The sequence below is a fragment of the Aotus nancymaae genome, unplaced genomic scaffold (genome assembly GCF_030222135.1).
Source record: "Aotus nancymaae isolate 86718 unplaced genomic scaffold, 86718_ANA_hifiasm-v0.15.2.pri h1tg000076l, whole genome shotgun sequence".
NCBI classification, from domain to species: domain Eukaryota; kingdom Metazoa; phylum Chordata; class Mammalia; order Primates; family Aotidae; genus Aotus; species Aotus nancymaae.
The window spans coordinates 15629618-15657532 of NW_026988491.1; the positions used below are offsets into that span (position 1 = coordinate 15629618).

Sequence of the window (27915 nt, forward strand, 5' to 3'; positions counted from 1 at the left end):
AGGCGCGAGCAGCGCAGGGCGGCCTCTCCCCCGCCCCTCTGGCCGAGCCTGGGCTCCGGCCCACTCCTCCCTCCGCTTCCCACCCTCGTCGGGTACGGGAAGGTCCAAGCCGCTGCCGGGTGCCCGAGAGCCGTCGTGGCCGCCGTCGCCACGGGTCCAAATGGAGCCGCCGAATCTCTATCCGGTGAAGCTCTACGTGTACGACCTGTCCAAGGGCCTGGCCCGGCGGCTCAGCCCCATCATGCTGGGTGAGGGGGAAGGGGCCAGGTGGGCGGGAGGGCTGGAGTCGGGCCAGACGGTGGCTGCTGGCTGAGGTGGGGAGACACATGGCCCAGAGGATATTAGAAAAACCCAAGTGGAGAAGAGAGTGGTCTGAGGTTTGGGCCGTGTGAGCCCTGCTTTAGCCCCGCAGATACCATCCTAACGTTTGAATCCAGGGGGAAGGGATGGAGGAGTCACGCCTCCCCCTTGCAGGGGGCTCAGGCAGAAACTGAGCCCTCGAAAGCCCCTTCGACAGGGGTATGGGATAAGCCAGCGCTGGATCCCGGCGGGTTCCCTCCCTCGCTCCGGGAGCCCGATGCACTCCTGCCTCCTTGGCGCGGTGTAGGAAAGATGAGGATGCCTGCCGCGCGGTGCCCCTCGTGGTGTCAGAGACACTGCGGAGGTGGGGTGGCCCTCGGAGAACCTTGCCTAAGTGCCAAAAGGAAACTGCCTTTGCAGTCCCGGGGTTAGGTGGGATGGGGGAGATAGCCGTTGCCCCCAGGTATGTCAAGTCAGAACAACAGAAGCCTGGAACTCCAGAATACATCAAGCAGTTTTCTCCCCACAGTTTCAAATGGCAAGAAAGCAGTTTCGGGGGAGAGTTGGATGAGGTTGTGTCAATAAGGATTAGTAAGGGAAGTATTTCAGTTGTGCTCCATTAAATCAGCCCTCATTCAGTGACCATCAAACTTCATTCCAACTTAAATAGAAGAATGTCTTGTGTAACACAGGAATTATCAGGTTTGTAATTTCGGGTAATCATGAGCAGGAAAGAATTCCAATAATTGAAAATTGAAGCTTTGACAACATCCATTTGAATGGCTAGTTTTTCCTGGCTTCTGTGGAGACATTGGTGAATGATTTAGTTCATCTCTGTGAAACCAGGGGGCAGAAGTCAAGTAAGCCAGGCTACTTTTGAGGGCATCTTTCAATATCCTTGAGTTTCTAATATGTCATAGTTAATTGAACTTAATTTCACAACCGTGGGCCCATGAGTGGTTTCTATATTTGGCTTTACATCAAAATCATCTAGGGTGCCTGTTAAAAATGCAGATACCTTCATTTCCAACATATATTATTAAATGAGATTCAAAAAGACAAGGTTAGAACAGCTCTTTAAATATGCAAATCAAAGGATATATATGTGCTTGCTTAGGCAAATAATTATCCATAAGGATACACAAGAAATTGGTAGCAGCAGTAACTTAGGGAAAGGGGAACTTGATGCCAGGGGGACAGGCGTAGAAGAGAAACTTTGCTGTAAACTGCTTCTTACCTCTGGAACTGTGTATTACATACACAGACTATCTATTGAAAATGAGAAAAGTTTTAATTACAGGGATTCTAGAGCTTTACTTCACAAATACTAAATCAGAATCTCCTGGTATTTTGGTCCAAAAATCTTTATTTTTAAAGAGCATCTCGCTAATTCTTATGTAGCCAACCCATTATTTGACAGGGGTTTGGGCCTAGATAACCAGTTGTTAAAATGAGTAAGGCATATCTGAAAGCAAAACTTACAAAGTCACTGAGGAAGCTGTTACTCATTAATAGATTACATCAGTCAAGTTCTAACTAAACTTCTTGGAATGGAGCCATTTTTTTTTTTTTTTTTATCATGGTGAGGAATCAGATATATCCTAGACCCCAAGTAAAAGCCTACCCTTTTACAATGGATTTTTTTTTTCCTATTACCTAATAATTATTGGGCAATAGCTGAAAGGGGCCTTAAGAATCTTTATTTCTTTTCTTTTTCTTTCTTTCTTTTTTTTTTTTTTTGAGATGAAGCGTTGCTCTGTCTCTCAGGCTGGAGTGCAGTCGCGCGATCTTGGCTCACTGCAACCTCTATGTCCCGGGTTCAAGCAATTCTGCCTCAGCCTCCCTAGTAGCTTGGATTACAGGTGCGCGCTACCACACCCAGCTAAGTTTTGTATTTTTAGTAGAGACGGGGTTTCACCATATTGGCCAGGCTGGTCTCGAACTCCTGACCTCGTGATCTACCTGCTTTGGACTCCCAAAGTGCTGGGATTACAAGCGTGAGCCACTGCACCCGGCCAGGAATCATTATTTCATTCATTCAGCAGATGTTTATTGAGTGTCTGCTCTATGCTAGTCAAGGTGTTAAGGTAAATGAGGTTGATATAATAAACAAAGATGTTCTTTGCTATCATGGAGTTACCTAATGGGAAAGACATTAAAAATAAATACATAAGCAAATACTTAGTTACAAATTGCACAGGTGCCTTGCTGCACAGGAAGCAAACTGGGTGCTGAGATAGAAAATAAAAAGAGAGACCTTTTTTTTTTTTTTTTGAGATGAGTCTTGCTCTCTTGCCCAGGCTGGAGTGCAGTGGTGAGATCTCAGCTCACCGCAACCTCTGCCTCCCAGGTTCAAGTGATTCTCCTGCCTTAGCCTCCAGAGCAGCTATGATTACAGGCACACACCACCACACCGACTAATTTTTATATTTTATTTTTATTTATTTGTTTATTTTAATTTTTGTATTTTTAATAGACACAGGGTTTCACCATGTTGGCCAGGCTGGTCTCGAACTGCTGACCTCAAGTGATCTGCCCCCCTCAGCCTCCCAAAGTGCTAGGATTACAGGCCTGAGCCACTGCACCCAGCCAAGAGACTATTTTAAATAAGTTTATCAAGGGTAGTGACTTTGAAACTGGGAATTTAGGATGAGGAAGAAGTAGCCACAGGTGGGTAGTAAGGGAGTTATGGTGTTCCAGGTAGGAGAAAGATCAACCTGCCAAAGCCCTGAGATAGGAAAGAGTCCGGCCTGGTACTAGAACTGAAAGAAGACTTTGTGGAGTGTAGTGGGTGAAGGGGAAAGTGCCATAACTGAAGGTGGAGTAATAGACTTATCCCCTCTCAACTCTCTACCTTTTTAAATAGATACAAAGTCCTGGAAGGCCTCAGCCAAACATGGGAACATCACCCATTTGGCACATCAGATTCTGATCTGAGGACATCACCTTGTCTGCTCATCTACTTCTCTTCTTTACCTAATTTTTCCATATTGTTTTTGCACCTTTGCCAGATAATTGAAGAAAGAGTTAACAAAGCTGGTAATCATTGCTTTCTAGAGTTGAAAACTTAAGGGCTGGGAAAGGTGGCTCACACCTGTAATCCCACCACTTTGGAAGGCCGAAACAGGTGGATCACTTAAGGTTGGGAGTTCAAGACCAACCTGGTCAACACAACGAGACCCCATCTCCACTAAAAATACAAAAATTAGCTGGGCATGGTGGTGGTGGGCACCTGTAACCCCAGTTACTCGGGAGGCTGAGGCAGGAAAATCACCTGAACCCAGGAGACAGAGATTGCAATGAGCTGAGATCATGCCACTGCACTCCAACCTGGGCGACAGAGCAAGTCTCTGTCTCAAAAAGGGGGAAAAAAAAAAAAAAAGAAAATTTAAGGAAAATAGGCCTAGTTTTACTGGTTCATCCCATTAAGACACCACTAATCTTTTTTTTTTTTTAACTCCATGAGAGAGCTGAACCACTAATCTTTTTTTTTTTTTTTTTTTGAGACGGAGTTTCGCTCTTGATACCCAGGCTGGAGTGCAATGGCGCGATCTCGGCTCACCGCAACCTCCGCCTCCTGGGTTCAGGCAATTCTCCTGCCTCAGCCTCCTGAGTAGCTGGGATTACAGGCACGCGCCACCGTGCCCAGCTAATTTTTTGTATTAGTAGAGACGGGGTTTCACCATGTTGACCAGGATGGTCTCGATCTCTTGACCTCGTGATCCACCCGCCTCGGCCTCCCAAAGTGCTGGGATTACAGGCTTGAGCCACCGCGCCCGGCCTGAACCACTAATCTTAAAGTTGGGTATGTCCCAGTTCTGTATAAGTAGGCATATATTGATTTCCCATTCCTAAATATGTGTGAACTTTTAAAAAATCAATTTGTTGGATCAGGCATGGTGGCTCATGCCTGTAATCCCAGCACTTTGGGAGGCTGAGGTAGGCGGATCACAAGGTCAAGAGATCGAGACCATCCTGGCCAACATGGTGAAACTCAGTCTCTACTAAAAATACAAAAATTAGCTGGGCATGGTGGTGCGCACCTGTAGTTCCAGCTACTCAGAAAGTTGAGGCAGGAGAATTACTTGAACCCAGAGGCAGAGGTTTCACTGAACCGAGATCGCACCACTGCACTCCAGCCTGGTGACAGAGTGAGACTCTTAAAAAAAGAAAAAAGAAAAAAAATCAATTTGTTTCCTGATTTGTATGATGAATTCTAGAAATATATTAATAGCCAATATTTACCGAGAGCTTACCATGTGTCAGACCCACCCTTTTTTTTTTTTTTTTTTTTTTGAGAAGGGGTTTTGTTCTTGTTGCCCAGGTTGGAGTGCAGTGGCGTGATCCTGGCTCACTGCAGCCTCTGCCTCCCGATTTCAAGTGATTCTCCTGCCTCAGCCTCCTGAGTAGCTGGAATTAGAGCCATGCACCACCACACCCGGATAATTTTGTACTTTTAGTAGAGGCAGGGTTTCTCCATGTTGGTCAGGCTGGTCTCGAACTCCTGATCTCAGGTGATCTGACCGCCTCGTACTCTCAAAGTGCTGGGATTACAGGCATGAACCACCACACACAGTTGGGTCAGACTCTTTTTTTCTGAGTTCTTTGCATGCATTATAATCCTTGCCACAATCCTGTTACTACCTCCATTTTATCAACTGAGGAACCTGAGAGATAGAGTGTTAAGGAATTTGCCCCAGGTCACAGTCCTGCTAGGTGGTAGAGCTGGGTTATGAACACAGGCAGTCTGACTTCCAGAGCTGGTGTTCTCAGTCATTTTGAGATACCACCTCTGTAATATGTTCTCTTATAATTGTATATGTAATACGTTCCCTTATAATTGAAGTAAAGTAGACACCTTCCTGAAGTTTATAAAGGCATCCTTTGCCAAATGTTTCAAGTTTAGATGAGACGAAAATCTGGGTTCAACATGTATGTGCCACTCATAATCTAGATTTATGATCATGCCTCTTAGCCTCCATTTTTCCAAATTGAATCCGTGTGACCTCATCCGCAGTACCCTCTCAGGCTTCAGTTATGTCAGTTCTCCAATGGGAGGCCTTATCTAGCTCTATTGCAGGTCAGGATTGGACTGTATAAAGCCCAAGGTAATTCCCCTTTCCTGAAGCAATGTAAATTCCATAGTTTTACCCTGTCCTGTTTTCAGCCTCCTAGAATTGCCTCCTGTGAAGGCATTCCTGTTATATAGTTATTCACTCACCGTGAAAAATGGTCCCAAAATTATCCTTAGCATTCTAATTGAGCAGATAGCCTGATTGCACCTTTTTTTCAGAGACACTGATTGCCTAAGGTAATTAGCTATTATAATTGTCCTTCAGTTCATCCTCTTAATAATTTTGGCTGCTCTTTAAATTTCTTGCCCTCTTTTTGTGCCAAAGTACATGCAGAGGTGTGCATATGTTTTTTAATTGTGGTAAGAAGTACTTCATATTTGTTTATTATTTTCTGGTGCAAGTGTGTATGCATCATGTTTATTTTTCTTTACAAGCCCATTTCAAAACTGTTTTCAGATTTAAAGATTTGGAGACACAGAATATATACATTTCTTGGCAGAATGCACTCTAATGAATATTAGAGATTTTACTCTATACTCAATTCTTTACTTCATTTTGTAGTACAAATAGTAATGAAATAAAAGATAAGACATGAATTCTGTCCTCCAGTTTTTCTTTTTTTGAGACAGTTTCACTCTTATTGCCCAGGTTGGAGTGCAATGGCATGATCTTGGCTCACTGCAACCTCTGCCTCCCAGGTTCAAGCAATTCTCCTGCCTCAGCCTCCCAAATAGCTGGGATTACAGACAAATGCCACCATGCCCGGCTAATTTTTGTATTTTTAGTAGAGATGGGACTTCACCATGTTGGTCAGGCTGGTCTCGAACTCCTGACCTCAGGTGATCTACCCACCTCAGCCTCCCAAAGTGCTGGGATTACAGGCATGAGCCACCCCGCCCACCCCAGAAGTTTTTCTTAAAATATTGTTTTCCTTTAAATAATGAATGTACACATATAACATTTGATAACAATATAAAAGAGATTATGATTAGGTACCAAAGTGAGTGAGTGGTGCAGCAACTATCTTAGGCCTTGAAATCAGAGAGGTCATGGTGGGCTAGTCATGTCAGAAAGGCTTCACCAAGAGCCTGGAGCTCCTGGAGGGCAAGGACTCTGTTTCCATCCTCTGTGTCCTCAGTTACCAGTTGGAGCAGGTGTTTAGGAAGTATTGATTATGGAAATGATTGAGACTTGAACTTAACTTGAAGATTAAGTACAATTTATTCAGATCAGAGAGAGGTTTTTTATGTTTGAATGCCATCTATTATGCTTTGTTTTAGTTTTTTTTTTTTTGAGACAGAGTTTCGCTCTGTCACCCAGGCTGGAGTGCAGTGGCGTGATGTCGGCTCACTGCAACCTCTGCCTCCTAGGCTCCAGAGATTCTTCTTCCTCATCCTCCCAAGTAGCTGGGACTACAGGCATGCATTACCATGCCTGACTAATTTTTTTTTTTTTCTTTTTTTTTGAGACAGAGTCTTGTTCTGTTACTAGGCACCAGACTGGAGTGCAGTGGCATGATCTCGGCTCACTGCAACCTCTGCCACCTGGGTTCAGGCAGTTCTCCTGCCTCAGCCTCCCAAGCAGCTGGGATTATAGGTGCCTGCCACTATGCTCAGCTAATTTTTGTATTTTTAGTAGAGACAGGGTTTCACCATCTTGGCCAGGCTGGTCTTGAACTTCTGACCTCATGATCTACTCACCTCGGCCTCCCAAAGTGCTGAGATTTCAGGTGTGAGCCACGGCACCTGGCCTGGGATATGCCTTTAATCCCAGCTACTCAGGAGGCTGAGGCACCAGAATTGCTTGAACCCAGGAGGCAGAGGTTGCAGTGAGCCGAGATTGTGCCACTGTACTCTAGGCTGGGTGACAGAGCAAGACTGTGTCTCAAAAAAGAAAAAAAAATACGTATCAATCTAGTCTCACTTTCCAATGCCTGGCACCCTGTCGAGACCATGGCCCTTATCCTTTACCTTCCAAGAATAGGCTGCAAAGCAGCAAACCTTTCACTTCTACCCAAGCTTCTCTTCCAACAAGCTTATCTTCATATCTTGCTTCATCTTGTTTTTCTGCTGAACAAACCATGTATCTTTATTTACTTGTTTGTAAAATGATGTTAATAAATGTTTGCTCTACTCTACCCACTAAAGATGTTATGAGAATAAGAATAATTGGCTGAGCCTAGCACTTTGGAGGCTGAGGCAGAAGGATCCTTGAGCCCAGGAGTTCAAAACCAGCCTAGGCAATACAGTGAGACCCTGTCTCAAAAAAAAAAAAAAAAAGTAAGAGAGAGAGAGAGAATAAGTATAACTAAGAAAGACTTTAAGAAAGGATATAGGGGCTGGGTATGGTGGCTCATGCCTGTAATCCCAGCACTTTGGGCAGCTGAGGAGGGTGGATCACAAGGTCAGGAGTTTAAGACCAGCCTGACCAGCTGGGCGTGGTGGCTCACGCCTGTAATCCTAGCACTTTGGGAGGCCGAGGCTGGTGGATCATGAGGTCAAGAGAGCGAGACCATCCTGGCCAACATAGTGAAACCCCGTCTCTACTAAAATACAAAAAATTAGCTGGGTGTGGTGGCGTGTGCCTGTAGTCCCAGCTACTTGGGAGGCTGAGACAGGGGAATTACTTGAACCCAGGAGGCTGAGGTTGCAATGAGCTGAGATCGGCCACTGCACTCCAGCCTAATGCCTGGCGACAGAGCGAGACTCTGTCTCAAAAAAAAAAAGACCAGCCTGACCAAGATAGTGAAACCCCATCTCTACTAAAAATGCAAAAAAATTAGCCAGGTGCAGTGATGGGCACCTGTAATTCCAGCTACTTGGAAGGCTGAGGCAGGAGAATCACTTCAACCTCAGAGGCAGAGGTTGCAGTGAGTGAAGATTGTGCCACCGCACTCCAGCCTGGGCAACAGAGTGAGACTCCGTCTCAAAAATAGATAAATAAATAAGAATGTATGTAGGCTGGGTGCGGTGGCTCATGCCTGTAATCCCAGCACTTTGGGAAGCCGAGGTGGGCAGATCACAAGGTCAAGAGATCAAGACCATCCTGGCCAACATGGTGAAACCTCATCCCTACTAAAAATACAAAAATTAGCTGGGCGTGGTGGCACACACCTGTAATCCCAGGTACTTGGGAGGCTGAGGCAGGAGAATCACTTGAACCCAGGAGGTGGAGGTTGCAGTGAGCTGAGATTGCACCTCTGCACTCCAGCCTGGGCAACAGAGAGAGACTGTGTCTCAAAAGAAAAAAAAGAAAGGAATGTAAATTCACTCAATCTATTTTTAATGTTATTGTAGGCTCCACGTGTTTGGTGGATGAATGAATAAGTGAAAGAATGAATAGGCTGGGCTTGGTGGCTCACAACTGTAATCCCAGCACTTTAAGAGGCTGAGGCAGGTGGATCATGAGGTCACAAGTTTGAGACGTCCTGGCCACCATGATGAAATCCCATCTTGACCAAAAATAAAAAAATTAGCTGGGCATGAGAATTGCTTGAACCCGGGAGGCAGAAGCTGGAGTCAGCTGAGATTGCACCACTGCACTCCAGCCTGGGCAACAGAGTGAGACTCCATCTCAGAAAAAAAAAAAGAATGAATGAATAAATAAGGGTATCTTTGTTCTATAATTCCTATCTCCACTGTATGGATGGATGAAATCCTAAGTGTAGCTTGATACAATTGGATAGGAAGTGTGTGTAGCTTACAGGCAAATTTAGTGATGATACAAAGGATATAAAGAAGAATAGTCCAGGAGCGGTGGCTCACGCCTGTAATCCCAGCACTTTGGGAGGCCGAGGTGGGCGGATCACGAAGTCAAGAGATCCAGACCATCCTGGCCAACATGGTGAAACCCCGTCTCTACTAAAAAATACAAAAAATTAGCCAGACGTGGTGGTGTGTGCCTGTAGTCCCAGCTACTTGGGAGGCTGAGGCAGGAGAATTGCTTGAAAACAGAAAACAGAAGTTGCAGTGAGCCAGAATTGCGCCACTGCACTCCAGCCTGGCGATAGAGCGAGAATGTGTCTCAAAAAAAAAAAAAAAGAATAAAGTAGGGTTTGTATTCTGCAACTTCTTAGTTGTTTTTCAGGGGTAAAATAAGAGGCCTCTCCCCAAACATCTGTTTAGTAGGAATGGGTTTGAGCTGATGATACATCTTTACCTGTCAGCTGTACTCCTGGGTCATTGAGCATGCACATCTGAGAGGACAGCAGCAGACTGGGAGTGCAGTATGCCAGGATTGCAGAGTCATTTCAATAACAAGCCAGGCAGCCCAAATTGAGGTTAGGAACTTTGTCCTCAGTAGCACTATGTGTCAACTAACAGAGCTAACTAAACAGAACAGCTCATCTCAACAGATGTTCATGTTGCATCTCAGGTCCAGGTCCTTTTCTAGGTGCTGGAGTTACAAAGATGAGTAAGAGGCTGGGTGCAGTGGCTCACGCCTGTAATCCCAGCACTTTGGGAGACTGAGGCAGGTGGACTACCTGAGGTCAGGAGTTCGAGACCATCCTGGCTAACATGATGAAACCCCATGTATACTAAAAATACAAAAAATTAGCCAGGAGTGGTGACCTGCATCTGTAATCCCAGCTACTTGGGAGGCTGAGACAGGAGAATCGCTTGAACCCAAGAGGTGGAGATTGCAGTGAACTGAGATCGCGCCATGGCACTCCAGCCTGAGTGACAAGAGCGAAACTCCATTCCCCGCCCCCCACAAAAAAAATACATATATATGCATAAGAAACTGTCCTGGTTATTGAGGCAACTATAGTCTAACTGGGAAGAAGGACACGTAAATAGTTTCAATACCAGGGTACTATGAGAACAGCTATAAAACTTTCAAATTATAAAGCCTAGAAGAAATGAGTTAGCCTTTATTGGGCATGTATTATGTCCCAAACCCTGTGCTAGGCATATGTCATGTATCGTCTCTTTTAATCCTGGAAATGTTATGAGGCAGGCACTGTTATTATGCTTTTTTTTTTACAGAGTAGGAAACTGAAGTTTAAACGGTGTGTCCAGTAGAACTTTCTGCAGTGATGGAAATGTTCTAGAGCTGCACTGTCCAATAAGTAACCGCTAGTCACATGTGGCTATTGAATACCTAAAATGTGGTTAGGGCAACTAAGGGACTGCATTTGAGCTTTTATTTAATTTAAATTTTAATTTAAATAGCCACATATGGTCAGTGGCTACCATACTGGACAGCTCAGGCTTAGTGTTCTCAGCCTCTGCAGTATTCTCTGTGATCTGGTCCTCCATTACCTCTGCTCATCTTCTCCTTCCCCTCCTCAACCATTCTAGCCTCACTAGCCTCCTTACAGGCCTTCAGATGAAACTGGCATGTCATTGCCCCTGCATGCCTCTTTCTCTTGCATCCTTTACATCTTGGCTCAAAGCTGGGTATGGTGGCTCACACCTGCAGGTGGGAGGATCATTTGAGCACAGGAGTTCAAGTCCAGGCTGAACAACATAGGGAGACCCTGTCTCTAAAAAAATTAGCCAGGCCCAAGACTTATAGTCTCAGCAACTTGGGAAGCTGAAGTGGGAGGATCACTTGAGTCTGGGAGGTCAAGACTGCAGTGAGTTATGATTGCACTACTGCACTCCAGCCTGAGTAATAAAGCAAGACCCTATCTTAAAAAAAATTTTTTTTTTTTACTAAAATGTCACATTCCTGAAACTCCCTTACCCTACTCTTGTTTGTTCCATATCACTTACTATTACATGTTATGATTTATTACTATTATTATTAACTGTCCCCTCCCCCCACCTAGTAAGTGTCATGAAGAAGGTTTTTGCCTCCTTGTTTACTGGTGCTAAGAATAATGCCTGGAATGTAGTAGTCACTCAATAAACATTAGTTCACCAATTAAACCAGGAGGATTCATCCAACCTGTCTATACCAGAACCTGTGTTCTTACTCACTACACTGTACTTGGTCCTTGTAAATGCAGCATTCCTTCCAAAGTAAATGAGAAAAGCTTCATTTGAAAGGAACAGATAAGAGAAAGCAAGTATCCTTAATCTCTACAGTTTCACTGAATCATTACATGTCTTCAAGCAAATAAACAAATTGCACCCATTTAAACAGCTGATTTATAAATGGCAGTTCAGAAGGGCACATAAGCTCTATTTAAAATGCAGTGTTAGGCCAGGTGTAGTGGTTCACACCTGTAATCCCAGCACTTTGTGAGGCCAAGGCAGGCAGATCTCCTGAGGTAAGGAGTTTGAGACCAGCCTGGGCAACATGGTGAAACCCCATCTCTACTAAAAATACAAAATTAGCTGGGCATGGTGGCGCAAGCCTGTAATCCCAGCCTGTACTTGGGAGGCTGAGGCTCCAGAATTGCTTGAGCCCAGGAGGTGGAGGTTGCAGTGAGCCAAGATTGTGTCACTGCACTCCAACCTGGGCAATAGAGTGAGACTCTGTCTCCCCATTTTATATATAGTAAACAGGAAAGAGGAGACTTAGTATGGTTTTCTAGAGTCAGCTGGATAGGATCAGAATCTAACTTAGTTTATCTTATAGCTCAGTAGAACCTAGGTTTTGAAGATGCTTATCCTAAATGGATTACCACTCCCTCTATAGCATCTAGTGTGGTTCTGATCAATCTCTGTGAAATTTCAGCTCAGTTTGGATAAGGTCAGAACCTGCTTCACATTCTCTAGGATGCTATCCCCAGAAACCCCAGGCTAGGATTGCTAGGATCCCTCTATCCACTTGAAGTCTTTTTTTTTTTTTTTTTTTGAGACAGAGTTTTGTTCTTGTCACCCAGGCTGGAGTGTAATGGCATGATCTTGGCTCGTTGCAACCTCCACCTCCTGAGTTCAAGTGATTCTCCTGCCTCAGCCTCCCAGGTAGCTGGGATTACATGCTCCTGCCACCATGCTCAGCTAATTTTTATATTTTTAGTAGAAATGGGGTTTCATCATGTTGGCCGGGCTGGTCTCAAACTCTTGACCTCAGGTGATCCACCCACCTCAACCTCCCAAAGTGCAGGGGTTACAGACGTGAGCCACAGTGCCCAGCCCATTTGTGATCTTATGGACCAGAGTAGCAGATCTCTTGGTGAAAAGCAGACTGATCTCTGGAATTAGAAGAGAGACAGAAGTACTCCACTACATTTCGTTTGCTTGTTATTCTGTTTGGCCTGGCAACACTAACAGCAAAGAATGGAATCTTTTTTTTGAGACAGAGTCTCACTCTGTCACTTAGGCTGGGGTACAGTGGCAAGAATGAAATTTTACATATAAAATAGATACAGCATTTGGCCGGGCATGGTGGCTTACGCCTGTAATACTGGCACTTTGGGAGGCAGAGTGGGCGGAGATCACAGGTCAGGAATTCAAGACCAGCCTGGCCAATATGGTGAAATCTTGTCGCTACTGAAAATAAAAAACATTTAGCCAGGCATACTGGCACATGCCTGTAATCCCAGCTACTCAGGAGCCTGAGGCAGGAGAATTGCTTGAACCTGGGAGCCAGAGGTCGCAGTGAGCCAAGGTCACGCCACTGCACTCCAGCCTGGGTGACAGAGCGAGACTCCATCTCAAAAATAAATAAATGAATAAATAAATAAAAACAAAATAATATAGATACAGCATTTCATAATCATTTGCTGGATGTTGAAATCTGTTCTTAGATTTTACTCACCAATTCTGAAGAAGATTTTTATTTTTTTGAGACGGGATCTCGCTCTGTCGTCTAGGCTGGAGTGCAGTGGCATGATCTCGGCTCACTGTGAGCTCTGCCTCTAGGATTCAAGTGATTCTCCTGCCTCAGTGTCCCAAGTAACTGGGATTACGGGTGCCTGCCACCACACCCGGTTAAGTTTTGTATTTCTAGTTGTAATGGGGTTTCACCATGTTGGCCAGGCTGGTCTCGAACTCCTGACCTCATGATCCGCCCACCTTGGCCTCCCAAAGTGCTGGGATTACAGGTGTGAGCTACTGAACTTAGGCTTTTTTCTTTTTTCTTGAGATAGAGTTTCACTCTTTTCGCCCAGGCTGGAGTGCAGTGGTGCAATCTCAGCTCACTGCAACCCCTGCCTCCTGAGTTCAGGCGATTCTCCTGCCTCAGCCTCCTGAGTAGCTGGGATTATAGGCATGCACCACCACGCCTGGCTAATTTTGTATTTTTAGTAGAAATGGGGTGGTTGGCCAGGCTGGTCTCGAACTCCTTACCTCAGGTGATCTGCCCGCCTCAGCCTCCCAAAGTGCTGGAATTACAAGTGTGAGCCACCACACCTGGCCTATTGTTTATTTTATTTGAGACAGGGTCTCACTCTGTTGCCCAGGCTAGAGTGCAGTGGTGCAATCTCGGATCACTGTATCCTCTGCCTCCCAAGTTCAAGAAATTCTTGTGCCTCGGCCTCCCAAATAGCTGGGACTACAGGTGCGTGCCACCACGCCCAGTGAATTTTTCTTTGAATTTTTAGTAGAGTCATGGTTTCTCCATGTTGGCCAGGCTGGTCTCGAACACCTGGCCTCAAGTGATCCACCTGTCTTGGCCTCCCAAAGTGCTAGGATTATAGGTGTGAGCCACTGTGCCCTGCCTGAGGTAGAATTTATTTTTATCTTTTAGAAGGCTTTGACAGGCCGGGCACGGTGGCTCACGCCTGTAATCCTAGCATTTTAGGAGGCCGAGGTGGGTGGATCACCTAAGGTTAGGAGTTCAAGACCAGCCTGGCCATCATGGTGAAACCCCATCTTAAAAAAAAAAAAAAAGTCTTTGCCCTTTTCCTCAAGGAGGTCATCATACCTAATAAGAGCCTCTGGGCCAGGCGCGGTGGCTCACGCCTGTAATCCCAGCACTTTGGGAGGCCGAGGCGGGTGAATCATGAGGTCAAGAGATTGAGACCATCCCGGTCAACATGGTGAAACCTCGTCTCTACTAAAAATACAAAAAATTAGCCGGGCATGGTGGCACGTGCCTGTAATCCCAGCTACTCAGGAGGCTGAGGCAGGAGAATTGCCTGAACCCAGGAGGCGGAGGTTGTGGTGAGCTGAGATTGCGCCATTGCACTCCAGCCTGGATGACGAGCGAAACTCCGTCTCCAAAAAAAAAAAAAAAAGAGCCTCCGTTTATCAAACATCTGTATATCACATACAGTGAAAGCTTTCTTGCTTTCTTTCTTTTTTCTTTTTTTTTTTTTTTTTTTGAGACAGAGTTTCGCTCTTGTTACCCAGGCTGGAGTGCAATGGCGCGATCTCGGCTCACTGCAACCTCCGCCTCCTGGGTTTAGGCAATTCTCCTGCCTCAGCCTCCTGAGTAGCTGGGATTACAGGCACGCACCACCATGCCCAGCTAATTTTTTGTATTTTTAGTAGAGACGGGGTTTCACCATGTTGACCAGGATGGTTTCGATCTCTTGACCTCGTGATCCACCCGCCTCAGCCTCCCAAAGTGCTGGGATTACAAGCTTGAGCCACTGCGCTCAGCCTCTTTCTTTTTTTTTTTAAAGAAAGTCTCACTCTTGTTGCCCAGGCTAGAGTACAGTGGCATGATCTCGGCTTACTGCAACTTCCGACTCCCAGGTTCAAGCGATTCTCCTGCCTCAGCCTCCTAGCTGGGATTAATAGGCACGTGCCACCACACCGGGCTAATTTTTGTGTTTTTAGTAGAGGAGGTTTCGCCATGTTGGCCAGGATGGTCTTGATCTCCTGACCTCGTGATCTCCTCGCCTCGGCCTCCCATAGTGCTGGAATTACAGGTGCGAGTCACCACACCCAGCCACATACTGTGAAGCTTTCTATACATTATCATTACCAATCACAGCAATTCTGAATTGGAGAAACAGACTTAAACAGGCTGGGTAAATTTGCCCAAAATCCACTACTACCAAGTAGAAGAGCCAGGATCTTAACCTATATGGTCCTCTTAACTATCTGAGGATGCTATGCTGAGCGTATGGTGGCTCACACCTGTAGTCCTAGCACTTTGGGAGGCCGAGGCATGTGGATCACTTGAGGCCAGGAGTTCGAGACCAGCCTGGCCAACATGGCAAAATCCTGTCTCTACTAAAAATAAAAAAATTAGCTGGCCTTGGTGGTGCATGCCTGCTGCAATCCCAGTTACTTGAGAGGCTGAGGCATGAGAATTGCTTGAACCTGGCAGAGATTGCAGTGAGCTGAGATCATGTCACTGTACTCCAGCCTGGGTGACAGGCTCTGTCTCAAAAAAAAAAAAGTCACAGGGCAAACAGTGAAGGTAGCAGTTAGCAATCAGTAATCCACCATGTCGCCATGTGAATGAAGTGATAACCAGGGATGAGTGAGTGATGTTTGCTGGTGCTCCACATCTTTCACTACCCTTCTTCTGCCTCCTGAGCACTGCTGTAGAGTGTCTCTTGTGGACTCTTGAGATGACCTCCTTACCCTGGTCTGTTCACTCTGCTCTCTTCCCTCCAGTTCATCTGCTCTTGCACAACCACAGTTATCTTTTCCAAACACGGATCTGATCAAGGCACTCTCCAGGCTCACAGCCTCTTTGAGTCCTGGTCTGCCTGCTTTGCTGGCCATCCTGTTGGCCGCTCTTCCCCCTTGCCACCATCACTGCACCCTTCCTTCACTCTGCCCTGCAGGCTTTAGACTTCCAGCCATGCATGTGCGCGTCATGTTCTCTCCCACAGAAATGTCCATCCCTGCCCTTACTTGTCATTGGTAGTGGAAGCTCACAAAAGTAGTTTATTATATTTAACACCTTGTTTTTACCACTGTGGTACAGTGTATTAACATTGTGCTTTTGTTAATTGTTTGAGTGTCTCAGTCCATTTGACTTTGAGCCCCTCAAAAGCAGGAAAGTGATCTGTTCCTATTTGCATTTCTACACCTAACATTGTTTCTGGCACATAGAGGTAGAATAACACTGCCTTCACTATCTAAATGGATAGCATTTACGAAGTTTTGTTCTATCACTTTCTGAAGGATTTTACCTCAATGAAGAAATGAGTAATAACATAGATTGTAGTATAGTCTTACTGTACATGAGACAGAGAAGTTAGAAAGACATAGCTGAGGCCAGGCACAGTGGTTCATGCCTATAATTCCAGCACTTTGGCAGGCGAGGTGGGCGGATAACAAGGTCAGGAGTTTGAGACCACCCTGGCCAACATGGTGAAATCCTGTCTCTACTAAAATACAAATATTAGCTGGGCGTGGTGATGCATGCCTCTAATCCCAACTTTAAAAAAAAAAGGCATAGCTGAATTGACCCCAAAGAGGAAAGAATAGCACCATAAAACCAGGGTACCTTTATACCAGTGGTTTTTTTTTTTTTTTTTTAATTGAGACGAAGTTTTGCTCTTGTTGACCAGGCAGGAGCGCAATGGTGTGATCTCGGCTCACTGCAACCTCCCACTCCTGGGTTCAAGCGATTCTCCTGCCTCAGCCTCCCAAGTAGCTGAGATTACAGGCACCCGCCATCATTCCCGGCTACTTTTTGTACATTTAGTTAGAGATGGGGTTTCACCATGTTACCATGTTGACCAGGCTGGTCTTGAACTCCTGACCTCAGGAGATTCACCTGTCTCGGCCTCTCAAAGTGCTAGGATTACAGGCGTGAGCCACAGCATCCAGCCCTATACCAGTGTTTTTAATCTTGCATTCTAATAAAGGACTTTCATTATTTTCAACTTACTTAACAGAACACACTCTATCACAAGCTGAGAATCTTATTGGAGGAGAGTTGCATTTCTAGAAAGTCCCTCAAGAAGTTTATAACGGGTTACCCTGGGTTTGAGTGATGTAGTGAATTTACCAAGGCTGAGGGGCCACTTAGTCTAGTCCCAAGTGGCTAAATCTCTTCTTTTCTCCACAGGGAAACAACTGGAAGGCATCTGGTAAGTTGGGTTGGTCTCCTTACTTTGACTATTTCTGAAACAAGACAGCACTCTCTGCATTTCAGGTTTCAATCTGTGGCTTCCAGCATGAAACCTAGCTCTCCATACTATAAATCTTTAAACCCTAAAGCAGTGGTTCTCCATCAGGACTTATTTTGTTCTCTCACCCTGGGACATTTAACCATGTCCAGAGACATTTTTGGTTGTCACACAGGGAGGAAGATGCTACTGGCATATTGTGGATAGAGGCAGGGATGCTGCTCAACAGCCTAGAATGCACAGGACAGCCCCGAACAACAAAGAGCTATCCAGCCTCAAATGTCAGTAGTGCCAAGATTGAACACCCATGATTTCTGGCATTTACCATACTCATACCTTTGGTTGGTTGGTTTTATAAGGCTGGTCACCACAGTCCTATCCTTGGGCAGAAATTATTCTCATTGCACTATGGTGTTTGCTTTTACTCAAATTCTAAGTTTTCTGGCTCACTGTGTCTCTCTCTGTGTGACAGGCACACCTCCATAGTTGTGCACAAGGATGAGTTCTTCTTCGGCAGTGGTGGTATCTCCAGCTGCCCCCCGGTGAGTATCTTCCCCTGCGCTCTGTCCTGCAGTCTCAGGTTCCTGAGGGCTCCTGTAGACCAGGAGCTTTGCTTCTGCTGTGGACCTCTGGCATTTTTCCTCAAAGCCACCTGAAGACTCGGCTCAAGAAAACCTTTCCCAGACACCCCAGCCAATTGCCCTCCTCTCTTTTCCCATGGCATGTGTGGGTCCTTCTATCTCACATAGAGCATCTTATGGTGAAATGAGCTGTTTCTGGGTCTCCACAGGGAACTGTGTAAGCTCCTTGCGAGCTGAGACCTTCCATCCCCATCCCCAGCACAGTGCCCAGCTCATCATAGGAATGCAGCTGATGTTTTGATGTTAAGCTGAATGATAAGGCCTCTGCGAAGCATCAAGAGTTGCCCAAATTTACACAGCCAATAAGTGTCACCAGTCCTAGAACCCAGGATTCTGACTCTAAAGCCCATATCCTTTTCCAAAACTTTCTATCAGAGCTATCCAAGTGTTGTCACAGGAGGTGCTAAGCAATGACCAAGAAGCCGTTTATTTTGTTTTTTTGTTTGTTGGCTTGTTTTGTTTTTGTGGGGTTTTTTTGCAATATCCTATAGGAAGGATTTTTTTTTTTTTTTTTTTTGAGACAAGTCTTCTCTGTCACCCAGGCCAGAAGTGCAGTGGCGCAATCTCGGCTTACTGCAGCCTTGACCTCCCAGGTTCAAGCAGTCTTCCCACCTTAGCCTCCCAAGTAGCTAGGACTGTTAGCACCACCATACCCAACGAGTTTCTTCTATTTTTTGTAGAAATAGGATCTCCCTATGTTGCCCAGACTGATCTCAAACTCCTGGGCTCAAACAATCCCCTGCATAAGCCAGAATTATCCCATTGCTTTTGGAATAAAAGCCAGAAAGCTCAGCATGGCCTCCCAGGACCTACCTGATCTAGTCTCTGACTGTCTCTGGCCAGCCTCTTTCAGGTTGTTCCCTCCCAACTCTCTCTCTCTTCTCATTCTTTGAATACACCTTAGACATTTAAACTCTGACATCAGTACATCTTCCTGATCCTTCACCTGGTTACGCCTCTCCCTCCTTCAGATTTGAGTTGTGTCACTTTCTCAGCCAGGTCTTCCCAGACCCCTCAGACCAGGAAAGTCATCTGTCATTTGTACTGTTGGCATTCTGTACTTTTCCAGCACACCCTTATTGCAGCTCATAATTATATACCGATTTATGGGATTTTTTTAATCCCCCTTCCCTGCTAAATTAAGCTTCTTAAGGACAAGAATCTCATCTATTTTGTCACACCACAGCCCTAGTGCCTATAAGTGAATAAGAGGAGTCATAGACCTTTTAGTCTCTTACAACTCTGAGATAATTGTTCTCTGCCTACCATAGGTCTCTTGCTCACCATGCTTTCCACAGTGCCCAGAACAATGTCAACTATGTAGGAGGTACTCAGTAGCTGTGAATAAATGATCTTTTCAGGGAGCTCTGCTCTGGGGTATTATCCCTTCCCAGATTTGTTCTCCCTGCTGATCCTGTTGCTTCCACAGTGGCTGGTTTCCCCACTCAACCTCAGTCTCTCCTTCAGTCTTCTCTGGCAATCTGTTAACTCCATAGCTTAGGGTTTTCTGTAGGCCTTTCAGGAGCCATCAACTCCCTTGCCCTATCACCATCATTGGATTAGGCTCACAGATCAAAAAAGAATTGCATTATGGAAATAACTGCCAGCCTGCCAGATTTCTCACCACCCTTCACATTTTTCCATTGTTACACAGCATGTCAAGCATGTCAGAAGAAAAACTGGCTGCATACTTTATGCAAATAGGCATGGAGAGATGGCCTGTGAAGTGTGAGCCATTTCTGTTGTCCTGTTCTGTCCTCATGATGAGACATAGTGGGGACAAAAGGAGACTTCAGATTCTGGGTTTCTCTGTTTTTCTCAACTGAATAAGTGGACAGCATCAGGAGTCAGAGCTGCAAGAGAATCAGCTTCCCAGGGCTCCACAAGAAACAAGAAGTCTGACTTCCTGACCATGCTGCCAGCACATGGCAATGGAAAGTCACCAGAAAGTTCTAAGCCAAGCTTGTCCAACCTGTAGCCCACAGGCCACATGCAGCCCAGGACAGCTTTGAATGTGGCCTAACACAAATTTGTAAAGTTTCTTAAAACATGAGATTTTTTTTAAGCTCATCAACTACCATTAGTGTTAGTTTTTTTTATGTGTGGCCCAAGATAATTCTTCCAATGTGGCCCAGGAAAACCAAAAGATTGGACACCCCTGCTTCTAAGCCATTGCATCCTTGATACAAATAGTGAGTAGCACACTTCATCTGCCCAGGGTGCCCTGAAAGTTAAAAGTGAAGTCAGGCCAGGCGCAGTGACTCACGCCTGTAATCCCAACACTGGGAGGCCCATGTGGCTGGATCACTTGAGGTCAGGAGTTTGAGACCAGCTTGACCAACGTGGTAAAACACTGTTTCTACTAAAATTACAAAATATTAGCTGGGCGTGGTGGCAGGCACTGTAATTCCAGCTACTCAGGAGGCTGAGGCAGGAGAGTCACTTGAATCCGGAAGGCAGAGGTTGCAGTGAGCCGAGATTGCCCCATTGTACTCTAGCCTGGGTGATGAGAGAAACTCCGTCTCAAAAAAAAAAAAAAAAGTAGTCAGAACAGAGTGTTTGTGATCTACTGTGGGAAGCCACAGTAAAGATGGTAATTTAATGACTTTCTTTGGGTTGGCTCTTTTAGGGAGGGACATTGCTTGGGCCCCCAGACTCTGTGGTTGATGTGGGGAGTACAGAAGTCACAGAAGAAATCTTTTTGGAGTACCTGTCCTCTCTGGGGGAGTCCCTGTTCCGGTGAGTGGAGACGGGGTGGTGGTTAGTTGTGTCTGTCTCCCCAACTAGATAATCAACACCTGGAGGCAACTGCCATGTCGTCTCATCCTTATCACTCAGCACAAGGCCTGGCCCAGTTTTTTTGCTTAATTAACATGAAGAAAGGGCAGTTATACTTCAAAAAGAGCTCTAAGTTGTTCTGATACAGATATTCCTTCCAGCGTACTTTCTGCTGAAATTTTTAGAGGAAACAAGGGCTTTTCATTCCTTCTGATTAAAATCAGCAAGTGCTGTTCTCAACCTTTATTGGACAAGTTTGTAGAAGGAAAAGCAGGGTTTGCAGAAGGGTTGGGATGAAATACAAACTTGCGCAGACTTTTCCTGAAAGAGGCTTTCGTCAGTTTCAGTACGGGGTAAACACTAACACTAGAGCTCTGCTTTCGTGAATGTAAAGATTCTCCTGAACTGTGTAGGAGCCACGTATTTTCAGTTTCTCCTTCCTTTAAAAATCAGTTATTAATGGCCAGAATGGCAAATAAGCAGTGTTTCTGGTGTATGAGAGGGGGGAAATCACAGTCCTTACATTGAGCCGTGCTCACTATTCCACTGCCTAGCTTGAGTTACTCCACATAGACACTTGCTGGCTTCTCTTATCTATTCTGCAAATCTTTCAACATACAGAGGTGAGGCCTACAACCTCTTTGAACACAACTGTAACACCTTCAGCAACGAAGTGGCACAGTTCCTGACTGGGCGGAAGATTCCTTCTTACATCACAGACCTGCCCTCTGAAGTTCTCTCCACGTGAGTGTGGCCTCTGTCCCCACCCTTGCCTTGGCCAACCTCCCCATTAATGGTCAGTGCCCTTTCTCTGGCCATCTCCCCTCCCAACCAGATGGGCCTGCCCTGATGGCAGCTTCTAACACAGAAGGCTGCTGTTCTCTACACCCACTGTTGCATACCTGTATTACCTCCACCTTCAGAACTAGACCAGCTCTGCCCTGGCCTAAGTTCAACCACAGAACTTAGAAACCCACTTGACATTAGCTTTAGTATTTGCATAAAAGTCTGGCATCTGTCCTTCCCATTGTGGTTGAAGCATGCCACTCCCCAGAAGCACCCAACTAAAATGCATTATTAGACGAGCAGAGAGGGGGTCAGAAAAATAGTAGAGGGGCTTATTTTATAGTTGTTGATTTGTCTTTCTCCACTGCACCAGGAGCTCTGACTCCCTCACAGACTGTGTTCTACTTGCCCTTGTGCATTACAGCACAGTCAGCCTTCAACAGATGTTTTCTTCAAGAACATTCTGTAGCTCCTTCTGTCCTTATGTGGCCCAAGCCTTGGAAGAGCCTTGTAGGCCATCATCCAGGCGGTATCCACTAAAAAGACAAAACACTCCCAAAGCCATCTCACCTCCCTCCCTCCCTTTGCCATTGATTGCATTCAGGCAGTCTCTGCTCACTCCAGGACCATGTCTGTTTGCTTCTTCTGACTCAGTTTCTTCTGAATTATGGCCGTACTCAACAGAGATCCTGGCAGGTTTAGCAGGCCCAGCAAGGTGGGCTATTTTTTATACCTGAGGAGGAACCTCCCAGGAAGAGCTTGCATAGGAGATGAGGCTGCTGTGGCAGGCTGGTGAGGAGCCCCAGTCTGCCAGCTGTGGCCCTGCCTTCCTATTGCTCGATGGGTATGCAGCCCCACAGCCCTGCTGAGGGATGTAGGTTATGAGGCCCTGAGCAAACTGGAGTAGCCAGAACGTTCTTACTGGTATTATTTGATGGGTGGAGTTCCTGGAATTGTCTGAATTAGGGTTGATATTTGCAGGTTTCATCTGTTTATACTTTGGAGTACTTCATTCCTTTGAACTTGGAGATAATTTTCAAAAGTGGCAGTATCCACTGAAAAGCCAGTGATTGAAATGTGTTGTGGGCAACCTTATTTAGGTTGTTGTAATCATGGAAAATCTCCAAACTCCAGTATTTGCAGTGTTTTTTCCAGCTAAATTACTATGAGAGCAAACTAGGAACCCTTTAGAAAGACATTAGTGGCTGGGCGCGGTGGCTCACGCCTGTAATCCCTGCACTTTGGGAGGCTGAGGTGGGTGGATCACAAGGTAAGGAATTTGAGACCAGCCTGGCCAACATGGTGGAACCCTGTCTCTACTAAAAATACAAAAATTAGCCAGGCGTGGTGGCCCCCACTTGTAATCCCAGCTACTCCGGAAGCTGAGGCAGGAAAATTGCTTGAACCCAGGAGGCATAGGTTGCAGTGAGCCAAAATCATGCCATTGCACTCCAGCTCTGGGTGACAGAGCAAGATGGTGTCTTGGGGGTGGCAGGAGAGGGGAAGAAAGGCATTAATACTGGGAACCTGGCATTTGTCATTTTTCCTGAATATTCCCTGTACTCCCTGGCAGACCTCTGTTCCTGGAAGAATTCAGTTGTGTGCTGTCCTCACCCCAACTTTGTCTTCTTTTTTTTTTTTTTGAGATGGAGTGTCACTCTGTCACCCAGGCTGGCCTGATCTCTGCTCACTGCAGCCTCCACCTCCCAGGATCAAGCGATTCTCCTGCCTCAGCCTCCTGAGTAACTGGGACTACAGGCGTGCACCACCACGCCCAGCTAATTTTTTGTATTTTTGGTAGATACGGGGTTTCACCATGTTAGCCAGGATGGTCTCAAACTTCTGACCTCATAATCCACCCGCCTCCACCTCCCAAAGTGCTGAGATGACAGGCTTGAGCCATTGCACCTGGTCTGTCTTCTTTTTTATATCCTTCTTATTTTGCCTCAGTTTCCTTGCTTAAATTTGACCTTTTTCAGCCAGGCTTAGTGGCTTACGCCTGTAATCCCAACCCTTTGGGAGGCTAAGGCGGGCAATTGCCTGAGGTCAGGAGTTTGAGATCAGCCTGGGCAACATGGTGAAACCCCATCTCTACTAAAATACAAAAAATTAGCCAGGCGTGGCAGCATGTATCTGTAGTCCCAGCTACTTGGGAGGATTTGGCAGGAGAATTGCTTGAACCCAAGGGATGGGGGTTGCAGTTAGCCAAGATTACTCCACTGCACTCTAGCCTGGGCGACAGAGCAAGACTCCATCTCAAGGGCCGGGCGCGGTGGCTCACGCTTGTAATCCTAGCACTTGGGGAGGCCGAAGCGGGTGGATCATGAGGTCAAGAGATCGAGACCATCCTGGTCAACATGGTGAAACCCCGTCTCTACTAAAAATATAAAAAATAGCTGGGCATGGTGGCACGTGCCTGTGGTCCCAGCTACTCGGGAGGCTGAGGCAGAAGAATCGCTTGAACCCAGGAGGCAGAGGTTGCAGTGAGCCGAGATTGCACCACTGCACTCTAGCCTGGCGACAGAGCAAGACTCCGTCTCAAAAAAAAAAAAAAGAGATCAAGACCATCCTAGCCAACATGGTGAAACTCTGTCTCTACTAAAAATATGAAAATTCCCTGGGCATGGTGGCACACACTTGTAGTCTCAGCTACTCAGGAGGCTAAAGCAAGAGAATTGCTTGAACCCGGGAAGCGGAGGTTGGAGTGAGCCGAGATTACGCCACTGCACTCCAGTCTGGCGTCAGAGTGAGACTCCATCTCAAAAAAAAAAGCATAGGCCGGGCGCGGTGGCTCAAGCCTGTAATCCCAGCACTTTGAGAGGCCGAGGCGGGTGGATCACGAGGTCAAGAGATCGAGACCATCCTGGTCAACACGGTGAAACCCCGTCTCTACTAAAAATACAAAAAATTAGCTGGGCATGGTGGCGCGTGCCTGTAATCCCAGCTACTAAGGAGGCTGAGGCAGGAGAATTGCCTGAACCCAGGAGGTGGAGGTTGCAGTGAGCCGAGATCGCGCCATTGCACTCCAGCCTGGGTAACGAGAGCGAAACTCCGTCTCAAAAAAAAAAAAAAAAAGCATAGAGCAGGCTATTTCGGAGATGCCCTCCAAGAACACTGGTGTGTGAGGCAGATGGGTAACTTAAGTGAGGTGACAAGGTGCTCCTTCTTGCTGTGGTGGTGTTGCTGCTGCCGCCGCCACTACTCACTCCTCCTCCCTACCCGTGGGCAGTGCAGGGTGTGTGTGTGTGACAGCAGGCCACATCCCAGAGCCCATCCCACTCATGTCTCTGTTTCCTTGCAGGCCCTTTGGACAGGCACTGCGACCCCTCCTGGACTCCATTCAGATCCAGCCTCCAGGAGGGAGCTCTGTGGGCAGACCCAATGGCCAGAGCTAACAGGACTTCCTGGGACCGCCCTGCCTCACCAGGGCTTTTCCTTTTTAAACAAACCCTACCAGATTTCTATTTTATAATTTTACATCAGAGCTAACAACCAAGGGACGGCTTTTTAAATTTCCCAGGGAAGGAGATTGTCAGGCCGCATGTAGATAATGCTGCTAAGAAACAGAACAAAATGCCACCCCTTCTAATGGTATTATACTAATTTATTAAGGCTGTCTTGTCTGTGAGTTCACTTCTGACGCTGTTTCCTAAGCATCCTCCACACTGGAGAAAGGGAGGGGCTTTGTTGAAACAGAAAGCAAGAGGCACTGTTTGGGGGAGCCCCAACCTAGAACTCTGCCCAGAGAACACTCACGCTCTGCCCAAGTCACCACCACCTGTGGGACCCAGGTGAGTAACTGGAAACAGTTACTCTAGCGTTAAATGAACCAAAGGATTTGGTGCACATGGGACCAGTTTCAGGATGACTAACCCAACCTAAATGAACTCTTTAGCCTCGACCCTCTTCACCTTCCCTCCCTTACCCCAAGCAAAGCCAGTGCTGGAGCAGCCATTGCCTCAGGATCAAGGAAGTAACAGCAAGTATCAGGCCAGAGAAAACAGGATAAAGCCATTCCTCTTTCCACCTAGATGGATTGCCAATCCTCTGCCATCAGTTTTGGGAAACCTGCCTCAGTGCCCCCGAGGCTGCTCTTCCTCAGCATAGCTGATGTGTCAATAGTTGATGAAGTCTGGGCTGGAGCAGCAGAGACCCAGGCCTTTTTTCTGCAGTAATGATGTAGGTTATTTGCAGTCTCTGCAACTACCACCCAGACCAGTATGCAGAATTCAGCTGGGGACCAAGGGATGGTATTCCCTGCTCTAGGAAAATACCTTTTTTTTTGAGACCAAGTCTTGCTCTGTCACCCAGGCTGGAGTGCAGTGGCACAATCTCAGCTTACTGTAACCTCCCAAGTAGCTGGGACTATAGGCACATGCTACCACGCCCAGCTATTTTTTTAACTTTTAGTAGAGAAGGGGTTTCGCCGTGTTGGCCAGGCTGGTCTCTAACTCCTGACCTCAAGTGATCCACCCACCTCACCCTCCCAAAGTGCTGCGATTATAGGCATGAGCACTGTGCCCGGCTGGAAAATACCTTTGATGTAGAAAGAATAATGATGTGAGGCCAGGCACGGTGGCTAAAGCCTGTAATCCTAGCACTTTGGGAGGCCAAGACAGACTGATCACTTGAGGTCAGGAATTCAAGACCAGCCTGGCCAACATGGTGAAACCCTGTCTTTACTAAAAATACAAAAATTAGCAGGGCACAGTGGCACATGCCTGTAATCCCAGCTACTCAGGAGGCTGAGGCAGGAGAATCACTTGAACCTGGGAGGTGGAGATTGTGGTGAGTCAAGATTGTACCAGTGCACTGCAGCCTGGATGACAGAGTGAGACTCCATCTCAAAAAATAATAATAATAATAATGATGTAGAATCAAGGTGGCAAGAAAATTTAGAATCATTTCTGATAGGGACTTTCCCTTATCCTAAATGTGTTTTGAAGGCACACCTTATTTCTGTTGTCATTCTGATTTTAGGGAAGCAGTTTGGGGCATGACTGGGCATTTTCCTAATGACTTGCTGCTAGGAGTCGATAGGCAGGGAACAGTCTGGGAGTCTCTAATCCAGAGAGACTTTCAGATTCCTTCTCTTCATGTAGACCTCCTTTAGTTAGATTTTGGGAAAGTGACTGTGAAGAAGGGACTCAGAGCTGCCAGGTGCCCAAGTCTCAGCTCTGACATCCTTGGGTACCTTCTGCCACAACTTCCTGCCACTTTGTGGACTTGAGTTATGTTGCTTCTTCCTGGAAGTCTGGCCTGCAGCAGGGGCCTTTCCTCTCCAAAAAGCTGCTGCTCACTTTTGGCCCCATCTGCTGCTATCTTTGCCATGAGCCATAGCAGTTGCCATCATCAGAGTCTCAGCTAAAGGAGATGTCATTCTGCCTTAGTGTTTGCCTGTGACCTGACCAGGGGCATGCCCAGCTGGGATGTCAAGTGACATTTGAAAACTTGAAGATTAGAGGCCAAATAAATGAACAGTTTAATTCTTCTCAAGACCCACTGATTTGCCAGTGTCCATGGAAATCACAAATTAGAGCAGAAACTAGCAGGGACTGTTGTATAATGGTGATCTACTGGCAGAGGTGGGCCCAAGGAGAAAGAATTTCAGAGGCTGGGTTTCTTCTGGGAGGGCAGCAAGTTGGTCTAGGCCAGGGCTTTGTTTCCCACCAGTGTTGTTCCCTTTTCCAACTTGCCTGGCCCAGCTCTGTCTTTCAGGCTCCTGCTCCAGACCTCTCTGCCTGGGGTCTCCCCTCCATCCAGGGGGTTCTGGGCACCACAGCTCCTTTTTTTTCTTTCTCCTCTCCCAGATCCAGTTTCAGCTGGTTTGTTTCTCCCAGCAGGCACTCTGAGGCCCAGGGGCAGCTCCCCTGAGAGAATTTTAGTCACTCATTTCCTTGAACAGCACACCGCTTTATACTAGCAGCCATTTGTGCCATTGCCTGTGCCCTAGGGTTTGTGGGGAGAGATCAAGGGATCAGTGAGCAGTTTTCCCAGAGCTCCATGGGAAGGCAAGCTCTCCCTCCCCTGACAGGAGCCCCACTGTCACTAACTGTGGAAACCCAGGCTTGGGCTTCGACTGCCCACCCCCATCCTCACATTTCTGTCTGTCCCAGCATCTCAGGAGCATTCTCATTATGGCCAGCTAACTCCACCTGGATGTGAACAGGCAAGCAGAGTGGGAAATGAGTCACGTACTTATATTGCACACCGGACACCTCCCTAGAGGTCCATTGGTTTAAAGGGATTGGGAAGGGTGAGAGATGAGACCATCACCCCCTCCCAGAAGTCAATCTGGTATCTGAGTTTTCTTTATGCCCTTGAGTACTAATAACTGTGTCTAGTATGGAGGTGTTTGCTGGTTTTCTTTTGGTGTTTTTTCTAATGCAATAAACTCATTTCTGCCTGCTGCATTTGTGTGGTCCCTGAATCATGTCTGGATATGTGTCCAATA

The 27915-nt window shown here is 46.4% G+C and overlaps 1 protein-coding gene across 1 annotated transcript; it reads left to right on the forward strand.

Annotated features, from left to right (window-relative positions):
• Nucleotides 1-98: 98 nt before the first annotated feature.
• Nucleotides 99-27874, forward strand: DESI1 (desumoylating isopeptidase 1). The gene is made up of 6 exons (XM_012476688.2): nucleotides 99-248; nucleotides 17196-17217; nucleotides 17729-17798; nucleotides 20527-20636; nucleotides 21297-21419; nucleotides 24763-27874. Exons 1-6 carry the CDS (start codon nucleotides 161-163, stop codon nucleotides 24854-24856), a joined length of 507 nt encoding a protein of 168 aa, XP_012332111.1. The 5' UTR covers nucleotides 99-160; the 3' UTR covers nucleotides 24857-27874.
• The last annotated feature ends 41 nt before the right edge of the window (nucleotides 27875-27915 follow it).